The sequence below is a fragment of the Cnephaeus nilssonii genome, assembly GCF_951640355.1.
Source record: "Cnephaeus nilssonii genome assembly, chromosome: 2".
Taxonomy (NCBI): domain Eukaryota; kingdom Metazoa; phylum Chordata; class Mammalia; order Chiroptera; family Vespertilionidae; genus Cnephaeus; species Cnephaeus nilssonii.
In genome coordinates, this window is record NC_137073.1 from 13,900,193 (window position 1) to 13,925,420 (window position 25,228).

General features: G+C 53.8%; 1 protein-coding gene across 2 annotated transcripts; it reads left to right on the forward strand.

Moving 5' to 3' along the window:
- Window positions 1–6,102: 6,102 nt before the first annotated feature.
- Window positions 6,103–22,060, forward strand: UBE2I (ubiquitin conjugating enzyme E2 I). 2 transcript variants are annotated; one of them, XM_079785999.1, is made up of 7 exons: window positions 6,103–6,254; window positions 11,215–11,290; window positions 11,424–11,507; window positions 12,656–12,728; window positions 18,584–18,693; window positions 18,795–18,874; window positions 21,427–22,060. In XM_079785999.1, exons 2-7 carry the CDS (start codon window positions 11,225–11,227, stop codon window positions 21,488–21,490), a joined length of 477 nt encoding a protein of 158 aa, XP_079642125.1. In that variant the 5' UTR covers window positions 6,103–6,254; window positions 11,215–11,224; the 3' UTR covers window positions 21,491–22,060. The 2 variants fall into 2 exon arrangements, with proteins under 2 accessions (XP_079642125.1, XP_079642126.1); XM_079786000.1 differs by lacking the exon at window positions 6,103–6,254 and adding an exon at window positions 6,941–7,816.
- The last annotated feature ends 3,168 nt before the right edge of the window (window positions 22,061–25,228 follow it).

Here is a 25,228-nt window from a genome sequence, read left to right on the forward strand (position 1 = left end):
GCTGCCACTTGGGACCTGCGGGAGCTTTGCTGCCACCTGGCGGCCAAAGGCGCCAGGGCCTGGGAACGCTGATGCCACATTAGAATAACCCGAGCCAGGTAGGCTCCGGCTTCTTGCACGTTTCCGCCTGGCATATTTTGAACACCTTCTATAACCTGGGCGCAGGTTGGGAGGCAGACTCACTCACCCACCCCCCGCTACCCCCCTCTCGCCAAACAGATGGTCATAGTATAAACTGGGAGGATTTCCAGAGGCTGGGGGAGCGGGAGGGGATTTAGACCAATGAAGAGGGGGTTACCTAGCTGCAGTGTTGGGGGAGGGAAGGGCGAGCCCTCAGAGGGGCTGTGTGGGCAAAGGCCTGGAGGCAGGGAGGTCGAGGTGGGTGTGTGTTGAGGCGGGGGCGGGGGGGGGGGGGGCGGGCCGGGGCGGAGGAATGATCTGGGCGGAGTCAGAGGTCTCTGCACCTTAGCCTCCCGGATTGAGGGTGAGATGGCTGCCGTGAAAGAGGAGACTTGCCTCGCCCAGGTGGGCACGGACGACCGCTGGCAGCGGCTCTGGGATCCTCAAAAGGCCTCGTTTACTCATGGGGGGCTGAGTCTGACGGGGCATCCGGGGAGATGCTGGGCCAGGGTTGAGCAGAGGGCTCTGGGAATGCATTCATGAGCGCGTGCGCCTGCAGGGCATGAGGACTGGTACTTCTAGGTGCGCCCAGTGCAGTAACTCTCCCCTCCCCTCCCCTCCCCTCCCCTCCCCTCTCTCTCATTGAATAAAAACAAACAACCCCTTCCCCGGCCCCATGTTCAATAAGCAGGGAGAGATGAATGAATACATGCATGCAATACATGTATGACCAGGTGGGAATGAGTCTGGAGAGAGAAGGCAGGCCACCACCCCTTGCTTTCTGCTCCAAGCCTTTTTCTTCTGTTTCAGGAGTTTCGGAGGCCAAACTTAGTACCAGGTTCTTCCTGCACAGCGGTGAGGGGGACGTCCCAGCTCCACCAGTAAGTCCTTTATTCTCTACTCTCAGTGGAAACACTCAGCTACGTCTAGCCCTGACGGCTCAGTTACCTGCCGGCCAGGCTGGAGCAGAAATGGAGATCCCCTCTCCTGGTCCCCAACCCCTGTGGCTGGGAGGGACACACAGCAGGAGGAGAGCTGCCGCCAGGTTGTGAATGCTCAGCCTGGTCACAGCCTCTCTCTTTGGTGACTTGATCTGGCAGTTGGCAATGATGGCATTCAACAACCATCTTCCTTTCTCTTGGGGGGCATGGAAAAGCACTAACACCCATGAGTGATGGCCCAGGTAGACAGAGCCCATTCCAGACTTTGCTCCTTCCTCTGTTCTAATGTAGGAACCACCCAGTGGATGGGATTGAGCAAGGTCCAGACCAGCTGACCAGCTTCACACGTGCACAGATTGGGGGTGCATGATACCTTCACTCAACCCCAGCATCCCAGCTTGGGACCACCAGAATGTGCTGCTGTGCCCTGTGGGGTCAGGCCAGGAGCTGAGGAGCCAAGTAGGGGAGAGGGGTACCCCACTGGGGACAGAGGGTTCCCTTGCAAAAAGAGCCTCTTGGAAGGGAGGCAGTGGGACCAGAGTCACAGCCAAGTCACTGCTACACAGGAACCCTTTGTGAACGGCTCAGCCTGGCCAGGCTGGGCTGCAGGGCAGGGAGCCCCTCGGAGACCCAGGGTGTGTCCCAAACGCAGCTGGAGCCAGGAGGAAGCAAGGGCACCATGCTAGGATGGAGGAGAGGAAGCCTGCGAGAGGGGACAGCGGGCACAAGTCCAGTGCCTCCCCCAGGGTCCCCTTGCAGTCTGCATGCACCCCCCTCCCCAGAGCAGGAAGTTGAGATTCTTGATCCTCCGAGGATGGATGCCCCAGGAGATGAGTCCAGCTTTTGCACAGCAGCTGCACCATTTTACGTAACCACCAGCAATGCACAAGGCTTCCAATATCGCCACATCTTCACCAACATCCAATGTTCTCCATCTTTAAGATATAATAACCACCTAACGGGTGTGAAGTAGTATCTTTTGGTGGCTTTGATTTGCATTTCCATAATGACTAAAGGCGTTAAGCATCTTTTTATGTGCTTGTTGGTGCTTGTATATCTTCATTAGAGAAATGTCTGTTCAGACTCTGCCCATTTTTGAACTGGGCTGTTTGTGTGTGTTTTTTGTTTGTTTGTTTGTTTTTGTTGTTGAGTTGAAGGGGTTCTTTACATGGTATAGATATTAGCCCCTCATCAGCTATGTAATTTACAAATATTTTCTTCCATTCTGTGGGATCCCTTTTTACAACTGTTAACTGTGTCCTTTGATGCACACGTTTTTTATTTTAATGAAGTCCAATTTATCTATTCTTTTCGTTAGCTGCCTATGCTTTTGGTGTCACAGCCAAGAAATTGTTGTCAAATCCAGCGTCATGAAGATTTTCTCCTATGTTTTCTTCTAAGAGTTTTATAGTTTTGGCTCTTATGTTTAGGCTGTTGAGTTAATATAATCTTGTTCCTTTTTAATTCAGCCCCTGGAGCAGGGGCCCCTGCACACAAACCTATGTGCCCACAGCTTGGCCCCCAAGAGGCACCAGGGAGAGCTGGGAGTCCTGCTCCTACTCCAGACAGCTTCCAATCATACTGCCCCCTTCCCACAGGGTGGGCATCTGACCTGGGACAATCAGCCAGAATCTTTCTCCTGGGTTTTATATTCACTGACTATCCACAGAGCCCTCACCCTCTGCAAGCCTCAGTTTCTCCTTTGTACCCAGGGGGCTGAACCCAATGAAATCCCCTCTCTCTCCTGATGCACTTTGGACACACAGCATACTCGTTAGCACACTGGAAATTCCAACCCATCCCATCCCACCCTTCCCCCTGCTCACTCTCCCCAGCCACACAGCCTTTCCCTGCTCACCCCACCTCCCGCTCCTTTTACCCAAGTCTCTTCCCCAGCTCTCCCCACAGCTGCATGCTGCTCCCCCTTCAGATGTTTGGAGGTCACCCCCTCACAGACCTCCCTGACCACCCTGTCTAAACCAGGTGTATTAGTTAGCTATTACCCTGTAACCAATCACCACAAACTTAGCAGTTCTTAATGAGGCACATCTGTTATCACAGGTTCTGTGCAGCAGGAGCCCAGGCTTAGGAGGGTCCTCTGCTCAGAGTAGTGAAAGTCTGGGGTTGCATTCTCCAGGCCTCTCCTGAGGCTCAGGAACCTTCTGCAAACTCACTGGGGATGGCAGCATTCAGCTCCTTGCTGTTGAAGGTCCAACGTCCCAGCTTCCTCGCTAGCTGTCAGCAAGGGGCCGCTCTCAGCTCGTGGATGCTGCCCCTGGTCCCTGCCATGTAGCCCTGTCTACAACACAGCAGTAGGCTTCTTTGAGTGCCGGATAAATGCTGTGAATTGACTTGCGAATGGATGATCAAGCCATCACCAAGAACATATGTGCTGCTCTAGCCGGTTTGGCTCAGTGGACAGAGCATTGGCCTGTGGACTGAAGGGTCCTGGGTTCAGTTCTGGTCAAGGGCACATGCCTGCGTTGCGGGCTCGATCCCCAGTAGGGGGCGTGCAGGAGGCGGCCAATCAATGATTCTCTCTCATCACTGATGTTTTTTTTAATTATCATTATTTTTAAAACATTACATTTTAGTAAGTATTAACATCTCAGTTTTTAATCAGTGATCTATAAAAACTTCCAAATAAGTTCTTCAGAAAATTAAAAGTAACATAAGCCAATAACTAAAAATCTGATGTGCAAATACTGTTTAAAGTTACTAATGTTTCTATCTCTCCCTCCTCTCCCTTCTTCTCTGAAATCAATAAAATAAAAAATAAATAAAAAAGAGCATGTGTGCCAGGGTGCAGGCTCCTGGGCTGAGGATACCAGATGAGGTAGCCTTCTGCCCACCCCCTGCCCTCCTCCAACCCACCCTCCAGGTAACTGCTCCCTCCTCCTTCCACCAGTCCCCACACTCTCCTTCCAGCGTGAGGGCCTTTGGGCCTCACACTGCTTTCCACCAGGATGGGAGTTCTCTCTGCTGGTTGGAACTCAGCAACCAGGGCTGAGGGGCCACGTCTCCTCCATCTCCAAATATCCCCTCACCACACACAAACGGAACCAGGTCACTGTCTTGTATCTCTTGCTCCACAACCTTCCATGACTACTCATGGCCCACAGGCTCTGGCCCAGGCCCTCCACAACCACATGCCCCAAACCACACCCCTCATTACCCCCAAGGCCACTCCCACCTGGTCAGCACTACCCTCTCTCTGCCCCCCTGAGCTGAGCTGAGCTCACGTGGGCCTGGTTCTCCTCTCTTTACTCCAGCAATGGCCACCACCTTTTACCTGGCCACTGCCGGTTGCTGGGCGCGGTCCCCATGCAGCCCTGTGCAAACCTCCTGGAATCTGAATGAGAAAGATGGGGAAGCAGAGACCTTTATGCCTCCACAGGAAGCTATTTTCTTCAAATGTAGCTCAGGAGCCATGTGCTGTGCAGTAGGCCCTCCTGGGGCGATTGTTACAATGCCCAGTTCCAGGACCACCGATGAACTAAAAGCTGGGAGCCCCGAGAACAGGTGACTCACACAAATCCCTGAGGATCCTGCACCCCAAAGTTGACAACTGCAGCTGCCTGGCTGAAGGGAAGGATGGAGGCCACGTCCCCAGCTTAGGGAACCCAGAAGCGGGCAGCCCCTTTGGAATTCAGCCTCTGCATGGATTCGGAATGCTCACATTTTGTTCAAGGGGGTCAGGCCCTCTGGCTTTGTCACCTGAGACCCTGGTCACTACCACCAGGCCCTCTCTCTGGGCCACTGTTGACCAGGAATTACCCTATCAAACCCCTCTTCAGCCCAGCAGAGCCACCACACCCACAAGACCCCCAGCCTCACTTTACTCCCCCAGAGTAACAGGAATGCTGGGAGCACATGGAATTCATCCCCCGGCATTTGCTAAGAGCACTGAGCCAGATGTGGACCATAGAGTATCCGACCTGTGTGGTCCCTGTCCCGGGAGGCCAACAGTGTCAGCACAAGACCAAATAGGAGACTCTAGGGGAAGGAAGCAGGGAGAGAGAAAGAAGAGAGATGGCGGGGGGCGGGCGGAGGGGGGGGGGGAGGAGTGAGTGAAAGCAAGTAGCCTCCGCTGTCCTGGGCCCCCACCCCCGCCTCTTGCGCCCAGAAGCCCTCCACACCCACCGCTGCCTGATCCCAAAACGCCCACAGACGGGCTGAGCAGGCTGACCTATCAGGCGCCCTCTCCCCATCCAGAGCTGGGGTTTGGCTAGCGAAGCGGGCCCGGGGGCTGGGGCTGGGGCTGGGGGCGTCTCCACCGGGAGGTGCCTAGAGGGACCAGCGAGGGCCTACGTTCCCACGGGGGCTAGGGGTGGGCCCCAGACCCGGACTGCAGCTGCGGGGGGCGGGGGGGGAAGGTGGGGGGGTGGCCCCTCCCCGCCCGCCCGCAGCTCCGGAACCCCTCCCTCTGGGCCAACACCAGAGTTAGGGAGTGTCTGCACTTCTCTCCCCGTCGGTCAGGCCCGCTCGGGGCCGTTTGTACCGGGTCAGCTCATTGGACGGATTCGATATACGCCCCACCCAGCGCTCCGAACTGGCCAATTACAAAGGGTTTCACAGGATGCCGTAATCGGAGGATCGCCACCGTGCTGCGACGCTTCTGGGGTTCCTTAGGCCTCGGTGTCCTCTGTCCCTCAACCCTGGGCCTTAGCCCTAAGGAGACCAATGGGACTCGTGCCCGGGAAGGTGCCCGCGGGGCATCCGGGGAGCCCTTGAAGATCTCGGTCTCCGCCTCCCCCCGCTGCTTACCGGCGTGTCCTCGAGTGGACGCGCGCATCGCGAAGGGGAATTTGCAGACAGTCCCTCACATTGTGGACGCGGCTCCTTTAAGAGCACAGGTGTCCAGGGCGCCGCCTGACTGGAAAGCCGCCCCCCGGCTGGGCTCCCTGGGCGAGCCTGGGGCGCGGACGCGTGGCGGCGGGGCGCAGGCAGCACGTGGCATGCGGTGGCGAGGGCCGCTCGGGACGCCGGGCGGCGGCGGCGGCACGAGATATAGGCACGCGGCGGACAGACCCCGCAAGCCCCGCCCGCGCCCCGCCCGCGCCGGGGTCCTCGGAGCGCTCGGGCTGCGCGCGGAGCGGGCTCGGGAGGGAAGTCCCGAGACAAAGGAAGTGCCGCGCCGCCTCCGTCGCCGCCGCTTCGTCCGCCTCGCTCGCCGGGCCGCGGCCGCCCTAGGTGAGCCCAGGTGGAAGGCGCGCAGGGTGCGGCGGCGGCGGGACGGGGGCCAGACCTCGGGGGCGCGGGCCTCCGCCGCCGTCGGGCCGGGCTCCTCCACCCACGGTCCCCTGGGCCCCCACCCCCGCCTCTTGCGCGCCCCCCGACCTGACCCCGACCCCGCGCCCGGGAACCGTCCGCCTGGGAGCTGTTGACGCCGCGGGCTACGGCGCGACCCGGCTGGCCCGGCCTCGGCGTCGTCCCGGCCTTGGGGCTCCCGTCGCTTTCCCTTGTGAAAGTGTTGGCGTCCCCTCCGGCGTGGGCTCGCGGTGCGGCCGGGGAGCCGAGGCGGGGTTGACAGGAGCTTTCCCTCCATTGAGGGACGTGCGTTTCCTGGGTCACGGGTCCGCACACAAACCTGTGGCGCTCTCCAGCCGGGCAGAGAGGCCCAGCAGCGAGAGTTAAAAGTCTTGGATTGCAAAATTGCTGGTTGGATTGGGGGTGGGGGGCGGGGATGATGTCTAAAATTCAAAACAAGTCTGAGTTTTCTTGCGCCTCTAAAGAGCTCCACTTGCCGTTGGTGGGACCCTGAACATCACTTCGCTGGAGGGAGAGTTTTCTTTTGTTTTTAAGATTGCTTTCTACCAGTTGAAGGGAGCTTGGAACTGATATTTTCGTGAGTAGGAGGAAAGGAAGGGAATGAGGATCACGGCTTGCATTCGTTCCTAAATCAGTTTTAAGTGGTTTGGTTTGTATATTTTGAAAGCATGCTTAGCTCCTCGGTTTGCAAAGTTACTGTACTGTTTGCGAAGTTAGCTTTGTTTCTTTTTCAAGAGGATAGCTCTAAATGTAGCTCTAAATGTATGGAATCGTTACCTTTAGGTAGAGCACATATCCATCAGACAAAGGAGATGGGTACTAGTTTGTCCTGATTTGCTTGTGACCTTTTGGGTGGTTTAGGGGTGAATTGTGCGTGCTGTTGTGTCTTTGGTGCGCCTCGAGGTTCGGGACCTTGCTTCCGAAACAGCCTGGGATCCTGGGAGGTTTGTCGAGAAAGAACAGGAAGTGCTGCTTGGGCAGAGGGGTGACCTGAGGCCGGGTGCTTAGATAGGCAAAGTGCATACCTTCCCCCTGAGGGCGTTTGTGTTTGTTTCAACCTGGGCCACCTGTGGGGTCAGGGTACCATCGCCCATTTACAGATGAGGAAGTTGAAGGTGGGGGAGATGAACAACTTGCTACACTCACAAAGCCAGTAAGTAGGTCTGAAGTCTCTGCTGTCAGCCAGCAGAACTGATCTGAGAAGAGTGGGTTCGTGGGCAGACCTCCCCACTAAGCCTTTGTCCCGCAGGCTGTCTCTAGTAGTTCGTAGATATTTTATCTTTGCATCTACAAGTTGCAGCCTTAGCTGCTCCTTATGTTTCTCTCTGTTGGGGAAGGCAGAGTCAGTTTTAAGTGGGATTCTGAATGAGCGCTTCTGTTTTGTAATTAAAATGTAACAAACTGGCTGCTTTCCCCTGGACTGGAAAGGTTACCAGGAGTGGAAGCACCATCTTGAAGACTCGTGCCTGCCTGGGACACCGCAGGTAAACACCTGTAGCTCTTTGCCCTGATGGTGGGAAGAATCTTACTAGTGCCTGATCTGGTCCATTGGCACTCCTGTGAACTGCCGCTCATTATTAGCCTTTCGTACCTGGGACAACCACAGCGAGGCACTAGGACAGGGTCTCCGTGTGCAGCTTTGTTCCATCCTCAGAGCAGAAGAGGCGGGTCCTGGCACGGGGTCAGCAGGAGGCAGGCTACGCTTGGGATCACCCTGCTGGCCTCAGCCCCTCTGAGCATTGTGTGGCCCTGCACAGTATCCATGGTTGCTCAGTGTTCCAGAGCTGGCCTGGGCTTCAGAAACCAGTTTTGATGCCTGGCTAAGGGCCTTCCTTATGCCTCACTTAAACAGTGCTTACCAGGTTGCTTGTCTTTGGTCACTGAGCTTTTGTGTTAACTCAGCAGAAGCATCCTGCCAGCCTGTGCTGTCTGCTATGCCATAGCCAGCGATGAGGGGCCTGCCCTCTGGGGGCAGGGGGCAGTACTTTGGAGGCTAGCATGTGCTGTGCCCTCAAACCTGGAGGTGGGGATATGGATGACATGGGTCATGCCATTTAGAACCAGTTGAAGTGAAGACTTAGAGAAACTGAGAAATGACTAATTTTCCAACATCAGGGTACAACTCAAGCCTCCCAGTCATCACTGTCACTGCCCACTTCTGACAGAAGCTGCTGGTTTGCTCCTCTGCGCACCACCCCGGAGGCTCTCACGTCCCTCATGCAAGCCTACCCTTCCACTCTCCTCTGGCCCACCAGGACCTTCTGTTCCTGAACCATGTTGCCTGGAACAGCCTCCTGCCAGGTTGCTGCAGGCTGTGCTTGGTTGGCCACCTGGCTGCTATTGGAAAGCAAGTGCCTCTCATCCCCGTAGTGCTGTTTGCATCTCCAGCATTTCCTCCCCTGTGAGCCCACACCCCCACCTCCACCCTGGGGCAGCGCAGCATCCTGTCAGGCTCTCACCTCTGGTTTGGTCAAACCCCCTGGGGAAGAAATGGGCAGACCAGAGCTTGGGGTTGTGTGGTGCAGTGAGCAGTTCTATTGGGTGCAAGCCTGGTGTTACTCTACTTTGGACCTAATCTTGAGGTTGGATAAAGGTGTGTTCTGGAGTTACAGTGCTGGAGCTAGGGACCACAGTCCAAATTGGTCATCTATCACCTGTTGCCCTTGACTGAAGGGCTTTGATTTTCCCCCCACTTTCCTTGTGATAACATAAGCGTACCTGTTTCTGGTCTGGTGTGCCAGGCACCTGAGGGCTCCAGGCTGTTAATTTGAACAGCTAAAGGCACTAAGCCTTGAGAGTCTGTGGTCCAGGCCTGCTGAGATCTTCTCACTCCTGCCTGGTGCTCCTGAGGAGTTCCTGAGCTCTGTTAGCCTGCTTCACTTTTGTTGCCTTTCCCAAAGTAAATGTACAGGTTTGAGGGCACACCACATCCAGTTGGTCTGGCGGTTTATATAGTAACTGGGTTCCTTGGTGGGGTTGGAGGCGACAGTGCTTTTCTGCAATGGCAATCCCAAACCCTCCTTCTGTGCCTACTTCTTGGGAAAATAGTCTCAAGAGCTGCCCAACACCCAGAGCACTGGGGCCCTTCCAGAGTTCCTGACTCCATGTGGCCTCAGGCCTGGGCTGTGTATGTGATGCCTGTTGTTGAACTGTTGGCCTGACCTAACACCTCATCCACAAATAGGGGAGCCTTGAGCCTGGGGGGAGGGAATGTGCAGGACAGCCAGGTGGTGTGGATACTGGGATGAAGGGCGAGATTTGGGTTGCTGAGGGAGTTGTAGATCAGCCTGGGGTGGGGTAGGGTGGGGTAGGGTGGGGTGGGAGGGGAGGTTGAAATAGTAGTTACTAAGCGCAGGAGAGAAAGTAGTCCTGCCACCCACCCACTGGTCAGAAGACCACCTGGGTTTGTGTTGAGGCTCTGGTCTTAAGGGGCAGGTTCTTCTGGACCTCCATTCCTATCTCGAGAACAGGCCTGTGTGGAGGCTGGGCAGGAAAGCGCGGCTGCTGTCGAGCGATGTCCTGCTGGAGATGTTTTTCCCACACAGGGTTGAGAGCCCTGTTGTAGTTGTGGAGGGCACCCCACATTGTTCTCAGGCACTTGTGCTGGACCTTTCCCTGCAGAGGTAGAGAGGAGACCTCTCCCCTAGCCTCAGTATAAAGCTGAAGGCTTGGGGAAGCTGCTGGTGACCATTTGTCTTGTGAAAGCCTTGTTTATGGTAAATGCATGGACTTAATCCAAGGTATCTTCAGTGTTTCCCTGGACTTTGAGGACCAACAAGCACACTTGGGGTCAAATTCTCCAGCAGGTTTTGTGACCATGTCACCTCTGCAGATTCACTGCCCTGCAGTCTGGTCTGGTGTGCCAGGCACCTGAGGGCTCCAGGCTGTTAATTTGAACAGCTAAAGGCACTAAGCCTTGAGAGTCTGTGGTCCAGGCCTGCTGAGATCTTCTCACTCCTGCCTGGTGCTCCTGAGGAGTTCCTGAGCTCTGTTAGCCTGCTTCACTTTTGTTGCCTTTCCCAAAGTAAATGGGAGACGGGCCTTGATCCATTAGTTGTTTGTGAAGTGCCAGGGTGGGGCTATAGGATGAGAAAGTGGAGGGGGCAGAGGAAAGAGCCTGGGACCCTGGTGACACGTGGGTCTGTCGGCTGCTGGGGCCAGGTGAGCTGTCTCTGGACTTGTCCACAATGCAGTTGAGCTGCCCTCTGCCCTGGTGCACTTTTCCACTTGGTTGCCTTCAAGAATAAGGGTCATCCTGGCTAGGCCTGAATCTGAATTCTGAGCCCTGATTCTAAGTTGGGCTGACAGCACCCCCACATCCCTGCACCAGGAGAGGGAAGCGATTCATCCCTGCCCTTCCCAGGTCTCAAGCCAGCATTCTGGGTATCCCCACCTGGTCCTGCTTTTTCTGTGTATATGATGGTAGGACTGGACCCCCACTGCTGGGTGTGACTAAAGTGGGGGATGGGGGGCACCGGTGCCAGGTGTCTGCTGGGAGTACTCGGCATCCCTTCCTGCACAGCACCTAGCAGCTCTGAGACCCAAGCCTGTGGCTTCGCCTTTCTGAAACACTGTGTCACCATGTAATGGAGCATGAGGGGTGCCGTGGAGCCCCGGGGCTCGGCAGTTGACAAGTAAGGCACCCACATGGAGGTGTCCAGGAGGCCCAAGCCTGTAGGAGAAGGCTGGAGTCAGGGCCTGATGCCTGTCCAAACGCTGGGTGGGGCCGCTTGCTAAGCGCATACATGATCTCTGTGGTCCATGTGAGAGCCTTCACTTACCCGCTTTTCTTGGAAACAAGTCTGCTCACTGAGCAGGTGTGAGGGAAGGGGCTGAAGGAACCAGGTTTTCCTTCTGATCCCATTTCTGCTGTCTCTTTTAGGACTTTGAATATGTCGGGGATCGCCCTCAGCAGACTCGCCCAGGAGAGGAAAGCTTGGAGAAAAGACCACCCATTTGTAAGGAAGGCTTTATTTCTTCACGTAGCTCAGTGGATCATCTCCCTGACGGGGGTGGGAGGCACAGGGTTCCTGTGGGCAGCTAAGATGAGCTGCCACAGAGCTGATGTGCTTGTGTGTGGTTTTCTCTCAGGGTTTTGTAGCTGTCCCAACAAAAAACCCCGACGGCACGATGAACCTCATGAACTGGGAGTGTGCCATTCCAGGGAAAAAAGGGGTAAGAAGCACCCATGCTCAGGTGTGGGGTGGACTGTTGGGAACACTTCAACCCTTCACAAGGACTTAGGTTCAAGTGTGCATAACGTCATGATCACACAGCCAGGGGACATGAAATGGTGGCACAAGGTTAGTGTGACACGTGGCACCACCCCACCCACCCCTGGCAGTTTTTCTGAATGAAGGAACTGAGCTTCGGCAGGGGTAGTAGGCCCAGATCCTGCTGCATCTTTGGGAGCAAAGGGAGTCTTGGAGACAGGATGGGAAAGGGGCTGTAGGTGCCATGCGGGCCTTCAGGTTTATCCTGGGTGTGTGAGCCTGAACTGGTTGCAAATCCATGACCACCTATGGTGGCTGCATGGGGCCCCATATGTCCTTCACAGACAGCCACAGTCCTCCAGGGTGGTGCCTTCTTGGCTCCGCTGAGTGATCTGGGCCGTTTAGAACCAGTGCATTTGAGGCATTAGGGAGTGAGGGTCTCCAACAGCCCAATGTATGGCTCTTCCCAGTGACTCCAAGGGAAGGAAAGACCCCTGAGGCTTTTGGGTTGTGTGCGGCCTCATTGCCTCCACTTCCCCCCTCCATGGTCTCTCATGAGAATCCACGATGCTCAGCCACGGTGTTTTCTTGACAGTCTCCTTCCCTTGCATTGAACCAGCAGGATTAGGACTTTGTCCACAAGAAAATTTGGTCTGGGTTTGCTTCAACTGAAACTCTGTTGAGGGCCCAGCATGCAACCCAGCCTCCATTGAACCCATACATGGCCCCTTATCTTAGGGTGAGTGAGGCTGGTGGACTGTAGCCGGCTCCCTCCCAGTTGGGAAGGAGTGTTGGACTGAAGAGCTGGAGGCTGGTGAGGGACAGGCGGGACCTGAGGGAGGGGATCTGCATTTGAGCTCACTTCAGTCCTTACCTGGCTGCTCAAGTACAGACCCTGATCCCCGCCTTGGGCCGCTTGTCTGTTCCTCTCCAGGGAGGACTCCTTCCCATTGGCCCTTGTGGCTCATGGGGGTCCCGCCAGTCCTGTTGTGGGGTCATTGAGCTATGGGCAGGTTACTGGGGGCTGTGTAGCAGCAGCATGACCCTCTCCTCCTGGGCCTCCGCAGTAAGAGGTGGCGCACATCTAATCACAGCTTCATTTCCCAACAGACCCCTTGGGAAGGAGGCTTGTTTAAACTACGCATGCTCTTCAAAGATGACTATCCATCCTCACCTCCGAAATGTAAGTACAACGAAGTCCTCAAAGGTTGGCTTTGATCATGCTCCAGCAGAGATCTGAGTCCTCTTCAGAGAGCTGGCCTCCGGGGGGTGTCAGTTATTTCACACTCTGCTCCACACAGGGTGCCCCGCTGCTCGGATCCCTGTGGCTACGTCACACTGATCCTTACGGTTGACTGTGCAGCTGAATGTTTCTAGCCCCGGGGTGGGAGGTGCACCTAACAGACCAAGTCTCCAGGCTTCGCTCTACAACTGGGAAGCTCCCAGACCCTGGCATGAATGTTGATGGGATCCAGGTGAGGCTCCTGAACCTCAGTGCCTGTCAGGGATGAGGCCACAGCATACCTGCCCCGGATGGGGATGGACATGCAAGAGAAGCACCATTCAGAACCTTAATCAGAGGGTTTTTTTGCTGTGACCTGTCATCTGTTAAAATTTCACACCCAACTTCGTGCCTGCATCTGTAGCCTGGATGGATAGCACACTTAAGCCAACAGAGAAGGCGGCAGAAAGAAAAGGCCAAGGCCGTGTTTAAAACAGGGCCACAGGTAGACCATCCTGATACAGTTTAGCAAAACTCGGGATGAGGGGGAGAAGGCACCAAGTCTCTCCCCCTCGGCAACTAGAAATCAACAAATACTGTCCACAGCTGGTTAATTGAATGAGTTGGCATGCACCTCAGTGTGTCAGAAAGTGCCCGGCATGTGGGAAGGCAAGACTACATGTTAACTCGTGGTTAGTGATTTAAGAGAGAGAAGTATGTTTCCCATTGAAATAGCATCTAGCAAAAAAGACTTACTTAAATTATCAATTCATAGCATAACCACTGGGATGGAGACTTACTTCATTTGGGGTGGTTCTTTGCTGTTTGAATTTTTTGTGTGTGTGTCATGTGTAGGTATTACTTTAAATAAGAAGTGAGATAAATTGTAGCTGCTTTTATTACTTCTATGCAACATTATAGTGGAATTCCAAGCAAATGTAGCAAGGTAGGAAAAAGAAATCCCAGCAGACGCCAAAACCGGTTTGGCTCAGTGGATAGAGCGTCAGCCTGCGGACTGAAAGGTCCCAGGTTCGATTCCGGTCAAGGGCATGTACCTTGGTTGCAGGCACATCCCCAGTAGGGGGTGTGTAGGAGGCAGCTGATCGATGTTTCTAACTCTCTATCTCTCTCCCTTCCTCTCTGTAAAAAATCAATAAAATATATTTTTTTTTTAAAAAAAAAGATTAAGAAATCCCAGCAGAGAAATGGAAAAGGAAGACTTACACCATAGACCATCTTACTCTGAGGCTGTTTATTAAGGTTGCTGAATAAAAGGTTAACTTATAAAAACCATTTCCATACTATTGCAACAAATGAAAATATTTTTTTATTATTATTTTGTTGTTGTTGTTAATCCTCACCCAAGGGACTTTTTTTTTTTTCCTTTTTTCTTTTTTTCATTTATTTTCAGAGAGAGTGGAAGGGAGCCAGAGAGAGAAAGAGAAATATCGATGTGAGAGAGACACATCGATTGGTTGCCTCCCACATGCACCCCAACTGGGGGTGGGAATCAAACCTGCAACCCAGGTACGTGCCCTTGACTAGAATCGAACCTGAGACCCTTCAGTCTGCAGGCCGATGCTCTATGCACTGAGCCAAAGCGGCTAGGGCTACAAATGAAAGTTTCTAAACTGTACCTTTTATAGTAGCATCAGGTACCTAGGAGTAAATCCAATAAAGACATTGAAGACCTCTATACTGGAAACTAAACCATTTCTGAGAGAACTGGAGAAATGGGCCGAGTTTATGAATCAGGAGGCACGCTGTTATGAAGATGTCAGGTCTCTCCAAGTTGATCTACAAATTCAGCGTAATCCCAGTCAGAATCTAAGCAGATTTTTGTGGAAATTGTCACACACAGGCTATAAAATGTAGGAAATGCAGAGTGCCAAGACTTGCTGTGGCTCTTGGAGTTCTAGGAGGGGAGGATGGTGCAGCCTAAGTTGGGACTCACTGGGAAAAAGTTCCAAGACCTGTTAGCAGGACAGGCAAGACATGAATCCGGTTGAGACCTCCTAAAGAAACATAGTAGTTGAGATGGCAAAGAGTCCAGAAAAACACAGGTGTACAATGGAGTGACTTATGAGAGGTGACACTGCAATGCATGGGGAGAGGTTGGTCTTCTAATGCACGGACTGGGATAGCCGATTGTCCCAGTGGGAGAATAGAGAACTCAATTTCCCCCTATAGACCAAAGCCTTCCAGGTGGATTGTGCTGCCCAGTGGGAAGGCGGGTGGGACAGTACAGCTTTTAGAGGAAGACAGGAGGATGTCTTCATGACTTGGGTAGGCAGAGCTTTCTTAACCAGGAAAGCATGAAAAGTGCTTTTCCCCCAGAGGGGGGAAATGATGGATTGGACTACACTGAAATTAAGACCATCTCTTCACCAAAAGACACCACTGACAGTGAAGAGGGGAGAAAATTGTATCTATGTATCAATACTTATATTGAATACCAGAGGCCCGTTGCACGAAGATTCGTGCAATAGGCCTTCCTTCCCCTGGCTGCCGTCACCAGTTTTCCTCCGGCACCCGGAACCCAGGCCTTGGCTCTGGCTGCCGCCTTCAGTCTTCTCTCCAGCCGGAGCGCCGCTCCTATAGCTCCCTCCGCCCACCGCCCACTGCACTCCTCCTCATAGCAGGCGTCCCACCCCACCCGGCCGCTCTGCCCAGACAGCCCAGAGTGGCTGGGGGAGGGAGGGTGGTGCATGGCTGCCACCATCTTTGTTGGGTTAATTTTCATACCCACTCCTGATTGGCTGGTGGGTGTTGCAAAGTGATGGTCAATTTGCATATTTCTCTTTTATTAGTGTGTATATCAAGAGCCTCTACAAATCAATAAGAAAAAGACAACCATTTGATGGAACAGGCCCTTGGCAAGAGGTTGTCCACCTGGCCAATCAGCACAGAAAGAGATGCCTAACTTCATTACCGGAAAATTACCAGTTACAGCCACAGAGTGAACAGGCAGATAACTGAGGCTGCAGAGCAGCAGAAGCCCACATAGGTGCACTAGAGAAAGAGTAAATTTTGAACATTTCCTTTGGAAAGCTGTTTGCCATGTCTACTGAAGCTAAACTTATCCCTACCCTAGGACCCAGCTGTTCAACTCAAGTAAATATTCAGTAGAAATGCATACACATGTTCACCAAAAGGCATGGACAAGCATGTTTATGACAACTCTCTGTAAAGGCCAAAAGCTGGAGACAACCCAAGTGTCCATTCAGAATAGAATGGGTAAATCAGTGCAGCAGCAAGAATGAGGGATCTACAAGTGCTTAGCAGGAATGAGTCTCCCAAATGTGATGTTGAGTGGGAGGAGCCAGACACAGAGGAGCTTATGCTGGAGTCCTTTTCTGAAGGTCAACAGGCCATGCAGTGAATGATGTGAGGAGTCAGGAGGGGACTTCATATGGAAGAAAGCCAGGAGAGACGGAAGTGGGGCTGAGGGGCTTAGGGAATGCTTGTATTCATCATTGGTATACTTTTTTAGCTAAGAAACAAGATTGATAAATCAGATCAAATTCCAATTAGGGCCCTACCTGGTTTGGCTCAGTGGATAGAGCATCAGCCTGTGGACTGAAGGGTCCCAGGTTCGAATCCAGTCAAGGACACATGCCCAGGTTGTGGGCTTGATCCCCAGTAGGGGGCGTGCAGGAGGCAGCTGATCAATGATTCTCATCATTGATGTTTCTCTCCCTCTCCCATCCTCTCTGAGATCAATAAAAATTCAAATTAGGTACTTGTGTTCACCAAATGTACAATTAAAAGAGCAAAAATGCAAAGTCAGAGTGGGAGGAGATATCTGTAAGACATGTAATTGACATAAGGCTTGTATCCAGAATATGTAAGAGCTCCTACAAATCAATGAGACAACCCAATAGAAAAGTGTACAAGAGACTTGAACAAGAACTTCTCCACGTCCTAACCAGTTTGGCTCAGTGGATAGAGCGTCGGCCTGTGGACTCAGGGGTCCCAGGTTCGATTCCGGTCAAAGGCATGTACCTTGGTTGCAGGCACATCCCCAGTGGGGAGTGTGCAGGAGGCAGCTGATCATCTCTCTCATCGATGTTTCTAGCTCTCTATCCCTCTCCCTTCCTCTCTGTAAAAAATCAATAAAATATATTTTAAAAAAAAAACACACAGAATTTCTCCAAAGAAGTAGCCAGTTTATCCCAGTAAATGAAAGGTGCTCACCCTCAGAGGTTATCATGGAAATACAACTTAGAGCCATGAGAGGCAACCACGATTCATTTAACAATGGCCAAGTCGGGGGCCCAGCTGGTTTGGTTCAGTGGATAGAGCATCAGCCTGTGGACTGAAGGGTCCTGGGTTTGATTCTGGTCAAGGGCATGCCCGGGTTGCAGGCTCGATCCCCAGTAGGGGACGTGCAGGAGGCAGCCAGTCATTGATTCTCTCTCATCATTGATATTTTTATCTTTCTCCTGCTCCCTTCCTATCTCGAATCAATAAAAATATATTTTTTTAAAAAACCAACAAAAAACAATGGCCAAAATCCACAGCTGATACACCAGGTGTTGGCAGTACTGTGAAGTAGTGAGTTGTAAGTGGGTACAGCCACTTTGGAAACTGGTAGTATCTATTCACATTCAACACAGGCACCTGTGATCCGCATTTCCACATGGAAATGCACATGTGTTCACCAGAATTCACATCCAGGAACAATCACAGCTTTATTCGTATTCACTCAAATGTGCACCTGCAGCCGAAGCCGGTTTGGCTCAGTGGATAGAGCGTCGGCCTGCGGACTGAAAGGTCCCAGGTTCTATTCCGGTCAAGGGCATGTACCTTGGTTGCGGGCACATCCCCAGTAGGGGTTGTGCAAGAGGCAGCTGATCGATGTTTCTCTATCATCGATGTTTCTAACTCTCTATCCCTCTCTCTTCCTCTCTGTGAAAAATCAATAAAATAGATTTTTTTAAAAAAATGTGCACCTGCAGTGAGGTGGGCAAGTCATGGGCGGCCAGTCTCCCAGTGGATGCTGTGCAGCAACAGGAGTGAGTAACTGCCACTCCCTGTGAGGGTACGTGACCCATGAGTGCAGAGTGGGGAGAGCCTCCTGTGGTTTGTGCGCAGACAGTTCAAGGCGTCCTTTCTGGGATTACAGGTTGGTTTAGTTGGGCAAATGGAGTGGGCGATCTATGAAGGAGTTTTCTGAGAAGCTGTTGATGTTAGTGGATTGTATTTAGTTTTTGTCAGTAATTCATCAGGCTGTACTAGACTTGCTACACTTTTCTAGGTAAAATTAATGTTTAAAAATAAAGAGAAAGTACCCAGAAAAAGTTATAAAGAAATATGCTAAAATGTCAGCTGTGGTTAATGGTCCCTGGGTAGAGCTCATGGCAGTTTTTTTCCTGTTTTATATTTTCAAACTTTTTATATGTATTAATTTTTAAAAAGAAAATAAACTCTCATTGGAAGGACCTTGGCTGCTTCCCCAGGACCTATTCACCTGCTGCAGCAGCCCCTTCCCATCTTCCCGAGTCCAGGCTGGCTGGGGAGGCCGCCTGGGGCTCCGCTCTGACTCTCACTGTCCTGAAGCAGGCCCCGGGGAGTGATGTGGCTCTACCTGAGTCCACTGGAAGGCACACTTGCTCCTCTCCTACCTCTTCCTACCTCCTCCTGCCTTGTGGCCAGTTTTGTTTTTGTAAGCAGTTTTTGGGAAATGCCTGATGACCAGCAAGGTGTTCCAGTGCAGGGAAGATGGGAGGGTGGGGGGGCGCTCATCAGGACAGGACATTATCCTGTAGGACAGCTGTCACCAAAATACATTTCCCTTTCTCCATGTGATCTAGGCAAATTTGAACCACCATTATTTCACCCGAACGTGTACCCTTCGGGCACTGTGTGCTTGTCCATCCTCGAGGAAGACAAGGACTGGAGGCCAGCCATCACAATTAAGCAGGTATGCAGCATGAGGGCCTCGCCTCAACCTTCCTTCAGGACCAGCGTTTGCCTTTTGATCTGCTGACCTCCCACCTTGCTTTGTTTTTCTCTCTCACACAGATCTTATTAGGAATACAGGAACTTCTAAATGAACCAAATATTCAAGATCCAGCTCAAGCAGAGGCCTACACAATTTACTGGTTAGTGATCTGGCCCCTCTTGCCATGACCTCTCTCGTCAGCTTGCACGGCCTTCCCCAGAAGTCCTATCTAGGCTGCCTGTAAGAAGGGGAGCAGTAGGCAAGCTGTGGGTGGGTGGGTAGTCATGACCCTCCCAGCAGCCTAGGAGGGTGGCCTACACACAAGCTCACCTGGCAGCTTACCTGGGGTCAGTGCCGAAAAGGAGGGACTAAGGTGGCCAGGGAGGCTTCCGAGGAGGAGCTGCATGTGCAAAGGGCCTATGGTGGCAAGAATGGGCGGCCAGGGCTGGTGTGGCCAGAGCGATGTTGGTGGGGGTTGGCAGGAGGCAGTCAGATGACATGGGCTCCTGTTGGACTACTTTGCCCCTGATGGGATATCGCCAGTCAAACCCTGTGCCTCCTGCAGCCCGTTTCGGCTCAGAGGGAAGGGTGTGGAGGAAGAGGCTACGGACCTCCCACTTGTGCCCTCCTTGGGCCCAGCCTGAGTATGGCAACTCCAAGGGCATGGTCCACTAGGGCAGTGGCGCTCGACTTGCTCTTGGTCACCTGGGTGCTCTGGAAAAGAGGGCCTGGTATTTCTTAGTGTGAGCAATGGAGCTAAACCTGGTACATGGGGCTGGCTGGGTGGACAGGGGAGGACCCTGGCCTTCCTGGCCAGCCTCCCCAGCTGGTCTGGGCAGGGGCTTGTTCCTTCCAAGGGGGGCTGTTTCTGGAATTGCAACGGGTAGGCAGCTCTGAGCTGCTCAGGTGGCCTGAGTTCATCTGTAGAGAAGCACCAGGTTGCAAGAGGTGCCCCCTTCCCTCCCCCAAATGGCTTTAAGTTCCTGGGTCCAGCCCAGTTTTGGCCCGGGGCGCCCCCTTGTGGCCAAGAGTGGCAAGCCGCTCCTGGGCAGGGTCAGTTTCTCCTCCCAGCCCCGGGAATTGCTGTTCGTGATTCCAGTGGAGCTGCCTTGAATTTACTTGGCTGCTGTGCAAGAGCAACTCCAGGAGTTCTCTTATCTTGACCCTTGAACTGGATGCTGTGTAGTTTTCACTGCAACATCTGTCTGCATTAACGCCTCTGTAAATAGGGCCACTTGGGTCCTTGGTATTTGAGCTGAGCCATTGCAATAGGCCACACGGCCCACAAAGCCAAAGTGTCTTCTTGCTGGCTTAGAGAGAGCCTACCAGGCTTGGGTGTGTGGCCGTGTGTGGGGGGGTGCCTTGGGCGAGTTGTGCACGTGCCTTGGTGGCGCTCGCTGTGTAGTTGTAGTATTGCGGCATTCGCAGCATGGGTTCAGCGGGCCACTGCTGTGTGCCAATGGCTGCTCCCAGTTGGTGCCTGCTCAGGATTGGAGCATCTTCTCTGTACTACGAGCTCCTTACGTGCCAGATGGCATCATACACTACTTCACAGGAATGAGACATTATTTCTCCTGTACGCATCTGGTTTAAAAGCACCTTTTGTGAAATAAGCTTAATCTCTTTTTTCAGATCTCTTTTCTTGTGTTTTCGGAAGGTCACAGGGCATGTCCTACACTGGCAGGTGCTCTAGGGCAGACACCCTGTGCCAGACCTCGCTTGGTAAATGGCAGGGCTGGAGTGAGCTGCCTCTGCTATTGCCTCCAGCTCCTTCCAGAGCCTTCCTAGCTAGCTGCCTCCACCCTGGGGGTCTGGGCCCTTGGCCAGGGTGGAAGCACAGGAGCGCAGACTGCTCGCAGCACGGCCTGGGCGGCAGAAGCTTGTCCTCTGGCCTTCACTCTTGGCCCTCGGCCAGGCGTGGTGCTGACACTGGCCTCCCGGGACTCTGTGCACCTGGGCACCACGCCAGCTCAGGGCAGGCTCCAGGCAAGTTTCTGCCTCTCCTGGTGCTGGCATTGCCGCCTTTCCCCAGAGAGACTAGAGAGGAGGCCTGGGGTACCAGGGCCTGTTGTCTGCACTGGGCAGAGCTAAGAGAAATTCTGTTGGCCCCTCTGTGCCTCAACCCGGGGCCTGCGCCGTGGGCAGGGACCAGTGCTTTGAGAGGCCATACTTGTTGCGAGCACAGCTTAGAAGGAGCCCTGGCTTTCTTAGGGCATGAGTGCACGCACTGCGCCTGAGCTCCAGGGCGGGTTCCTGACCAGCCCCTGAAGTATGTGACGAGACCTCTGACCTGGGGTGTCAAGGAGCCCTGTTCATAAATATCATCATGGACCCAAGGGCCTCGAGCTCACAGTGCTCCCCTGGTGGCAGCTGGTCTCTGGTGGCAAGTTTGCTGCACTCCCCTGGCCTGGGGCAGTGCCCACCAGCCCCCTTTCCTCGGCAGCTCATCTCACACTGGAGTCCCAGCTGGGGTCCTCCTCCGCCCACCAGAAAGCGGCCCCCACCTCCACACCTTCACACTCGGCACTGAGTGCCCTGGGAAAACCCAGCAGATGTCTGTGTCTGTTATTGAAGACTAGATGAGCAATCGGTATTTTCTCTCCAGAATGACTAATGCTGTTTCAAACAAGAGAGAAACCTGCTGGTCACTGGTTAGACTTGAGAGCTTCCAGCCCAGGCTATTCTAACCTGTCTCTCTCTTGACCTCCTCAGCCAAAACAGAGTGGAATATGAGAAAAGGGTTCGAGCACAAGCCAAGAAGTTTGCACCCTCATAAGCAGCGACCTGCGGCAACATCAAAAGGAAGGGATTGGTTTGGCAAGAACTTGTTTACAACATTTGCAGATCTAGCGTTGCTCTATACAATTAATAGTCACCTAGGGGAGGTGGGCGGGCGCCATTTTCCATTTCCGCCACTGGTACACAGTTCTCCACTTGCTGAATTGCCCAGTTTTTCATACAGGGTCTCTTCCTTCAGTCTTTTGTATTTTGATTGTTATGTAAAACTTGCTTTTATTTTAATATTGATGTCAGTATTTCAACTGCTGTAAAATGATAAACTTTTATACTTCAATGAGTCCCTGAGGAGCTAGTTCCCTTTGCTCGCGGGTGCAGGCATGCTTCCCCTGTCAGAGCTACATACCCTCCCGCTGGCTGTAAGGAAAGGAATCGGCCTGTCCCCTTCCCTCGCGCCTCTGTCCTCCTCTCCGCAGAACCCGGGTTGTGTTGCTATAAGCCTCAGATCCAAAGTCAGCCAGCCTCTTGTTTTCGCATCACTTCCTTTGTGTTTATATGGCGTTTTGTCTGTGTTGCTGTTTAGAGTAAATAAACTGTTTATATAAAGGTTTTTGTTGCATTATTGTCATTAAAAGTATGAGGAGGCAGCCTCAGGGGGTGTCTCCCCGCCCCCCTTCCACAGCTGCAGGCCCCACAGAGCACCGCCTTCGGCCCCAGCAGGTCTCGCTGCCTGTTCCTGGGTCCTGCGTGGCACCTGTCCTGGTCCTTTGTAAATAGTGCTGTGTACAGAGATGATGTGTGTCCGGGGTTTCTGTCCACCCCACCTGGGCCTTTGGGCTATAGAGCACTGGAGTTCAGATCTGGTCAAGTTGGAATTTGTGTCGAGACTCTTCTAAAGCGCACTCTGCCTGAGCCGTCAGGAGGAGATGCCTAAACCCAGGCCAGGTTGGCTGAGCCATGGCATGTAGCCTCACATCTGGCACTGCCCTTGGGCCTCTGCATGTAGCATCCTGGCCCTCCATGCTCACTGCGTTAGTCCCCACCCCTGGGTGCAGGTAGTCTGGGCACCGGGCCACCCCTAGCGAGCAGCTCCGAGGGCCACTGTCGCATGTTCTTTCTGTTTCCTGAAACGCTCTGAAGCTGGTAGCCCAAGGAGGCTGCTCTCAGAAAGAACCCTGGAACATGAGCCCACAACGGATCTTCAGGAGTCCTGAGTCCTGGCTCTGGGGAAGTACGTACATGGAGACAGGAAGTGACAGAAGGGGACCTGGCCTCTGGGTCCCAGTGAGCACAGAGCTGACAAGTACAGAGGTCCAGAACTGGCCCTGTATCAACCAGCCTCACCCTCCCACCAAGGACCCTTGTCAGAACCAGGCTGCCTGAGGTTCTGGCATACAGACTGAGGTGGGGATGGTCCCCAAAGGGATGAGGAACACAAGGAGAGCTGGTCAGCCAGGAAGGGGTGCTTCTGTTCACCCTAAGAAATGTGGCCCCCTCAGCCGACAGCATGGCCCGAGGGCCCAGTGCCTTGTTCACTTGCTTAGCTGGACGTCTGTTGGGTTTCTGAGCTCTCGGTTTGATGTTCATGATTATTTCTAATGCGGGGGGTGCGGTGGGTCATATGTGTATAGCCCCTCCCAGAATGTCTTATTTTGTAATGACTGAATTACACTTAGTAATAGTTACACATGTATATGGTTAATATATATGGAAATGCAATATATTTTCTAGTTAAAGCATTCTAAAGTAATCGATGTTTCTAGCACATTGTCGTGACTTTGGCTAATGAAATGTCCTTTTGTGCCACAGTTCTTGGCTTAACAAAGATGTGAATCTTGTAACAGGAGAACTTGAAATGTGATCATTCTGTTTCTACTGTAAGGGAAGAGAGTGTGTTCCCAGCATGAGGCGCCTAATTAGTGAGGAATTGTGGGCAATAGATTAACCACTGTATCTAAGAATCCTCTAATTAAAACATTTCCACAAACTGCTGCCTGCAGGGTGTGTCCTTTTCCTGCCCCCTCCCACACAGGCCACCCCCTATTCCTGTGGTCAGGGAGTTCAGGCCTCTCCACGGCCTCCAGTATTAGACCCTCAGTGACCCAGGGGTGGGGGTGATGTCCCCTGGCGCTGTGGTCAGATCCCTCCTGTGCCCTCTGAGACCCTGGCATGGGCAGGCAAGGTTGGCACACATCTGTGCTGGCCACGGGCCTTGCCCTGCGTCTTCGTGGCCTGCTGGAGCATGGTCTCCCAGCTGGGGTTCTGGGGCTGTACTTACCACCTAGATGGACCTTCTCGGGGAGCAGGACGCCATCCTCACAGCCAAGGTGCACACAGGCCCTCAGTTCAGACCCTGATGGGGCCTCGGGGATGTTGTGCCCAGGGCTGGCGGGGGCTTGGTCTGGCCATCGCATGGGTGCAGAGCAAGGAGCCTGACCACAAGTGGGATGGGCTAGCTAGCCCTCAGACTCCGTCTCCCCAGGGGTGACTGCTCAGAGGCCCAAGTCATCTGGCCAGGCTGTGGGTCCCCTGTCCTTCCTGGACTGTCCTGGCTGGGCCAGTGCTGTGTCCTCAAACCTGTCTGCCCACACAGGCCACATTGCTTCCTGACCTGCTGGCCCAAGGCCTTCCCACATCAAGCCCTGCCATGAGCTGCCTCCAGTTTGAGACTGAAGACAAGTTGGCAGGTTAGAGGCCCAGCATTGATAGGGCTGACAGGTCTGAGTCAACTTCCGCTAGGAGGCTGAGGGGCACCTGTGCGGCTGGGGCCCAGGAGACGCATGCTTCCAGCGCTGTGACCCCATCTGCGGAGGCTGTGGGCCCCACGGGGCTGGAGCACCAGGGTCCCACCCTCCCTGCTGCCCCCAGGCCCCACAACTGGCTCCAGCACTCGGCCCAAAGGCTCCGGCATCTGTTAGGAGGCCGTTTTCCCTGATCTAGAAGAAAATACAGCCAAGTCACAGAGCACAGACCTGGGTTCCTCACTCCTGGGCTCTGCCCTTCCAGGTGCCCACCCACCCCTTCTTCCAGGATGCCCTCCTGCAGAAAGGCCAGCTGGGTGCTCATGCGGCCCCTCCCATTCCTCCAAGGAGGACAGACTCAGACTCCAGAGCCAGGGACCAGGGCATCTCAGCCCTCAGCTGTGCAAAGAATGATGCCTGTTCCGTGGAGGAGCCGGGTGCTGGGTCCACCTTTAGCTCTATCTCCTGACACTGCCCTGGCCCCACATGTGGTGAGTGCGGGAGGTGCTCTTGATGGGGGTCACACACCTGCTCCTGGGCCAGAAGCTGACAGGAAGGCCAGCGGACAGTGGATGGTGCTCTGCTTCCTTGTCCCAGGCCTGGCACAGACTCCACCTGTGCAGGTACTGGCAACAACAGGACCCCACTGAGCTGCCGGTGACTGCGCCCCAGGAAGCAGCATCTCAGGCAGGGGGCCATTTGGGCCAGACCCCTTCCCACCTGGAGCCACCTCTGCTGGCAGAACCACTCACGATGGCCCAGGCAATGGAACAGATTCCTGCAGTCCTCAGGGTCCTGCCGCCAGGGCAGGCAGGAACCCTTTGCCCTGTCCCATGGCCCGCCCCCTTTTCCTGCCTCTTGTCCTGGGCGGGTGCTGAGGTTCAGAGGGCCATGGGAGGACCCTGACTGCCAGGAGGCCGGGCCTGCAATTCCTAGGGCTGCCCCCAGAGAGTGTGAGCTGGTGGCTTATAAGCCTGTAGTGGGGGGTGGACTCACAGGTGTCCTCTCCTGTGCCAGCCAGCCTTCCCCTGCTCTGC

What these genes read in the sequence shown, in the direction of transcription:
- UBE2I (XM_079785999.1), top strand. Translation starts at nt 11,225, where the DNA reads ATGTCGGGGATCGCCCTCAGCAGACTCGCCCAGGAGAGGAAAGCTTGG. An exon ending in GGAGAAAAGACCACCCATTT is followed by an intron (nt 11,291 to 11,423) that starts GTAAGGAAGGCT and finishes GTTTTCTCTCAG; the next exon opens with GGTTTTGTAGCTGTCCCAAC. An exon ending in GAGGCCTACACAATTTACTG is followed by an intron (nt 18,875 to 21,426) that starts GTTAGTGATCTG and finishes TGACCTCCTCAG; the next exon opens with CCAAAACAGAGTGGAATATG.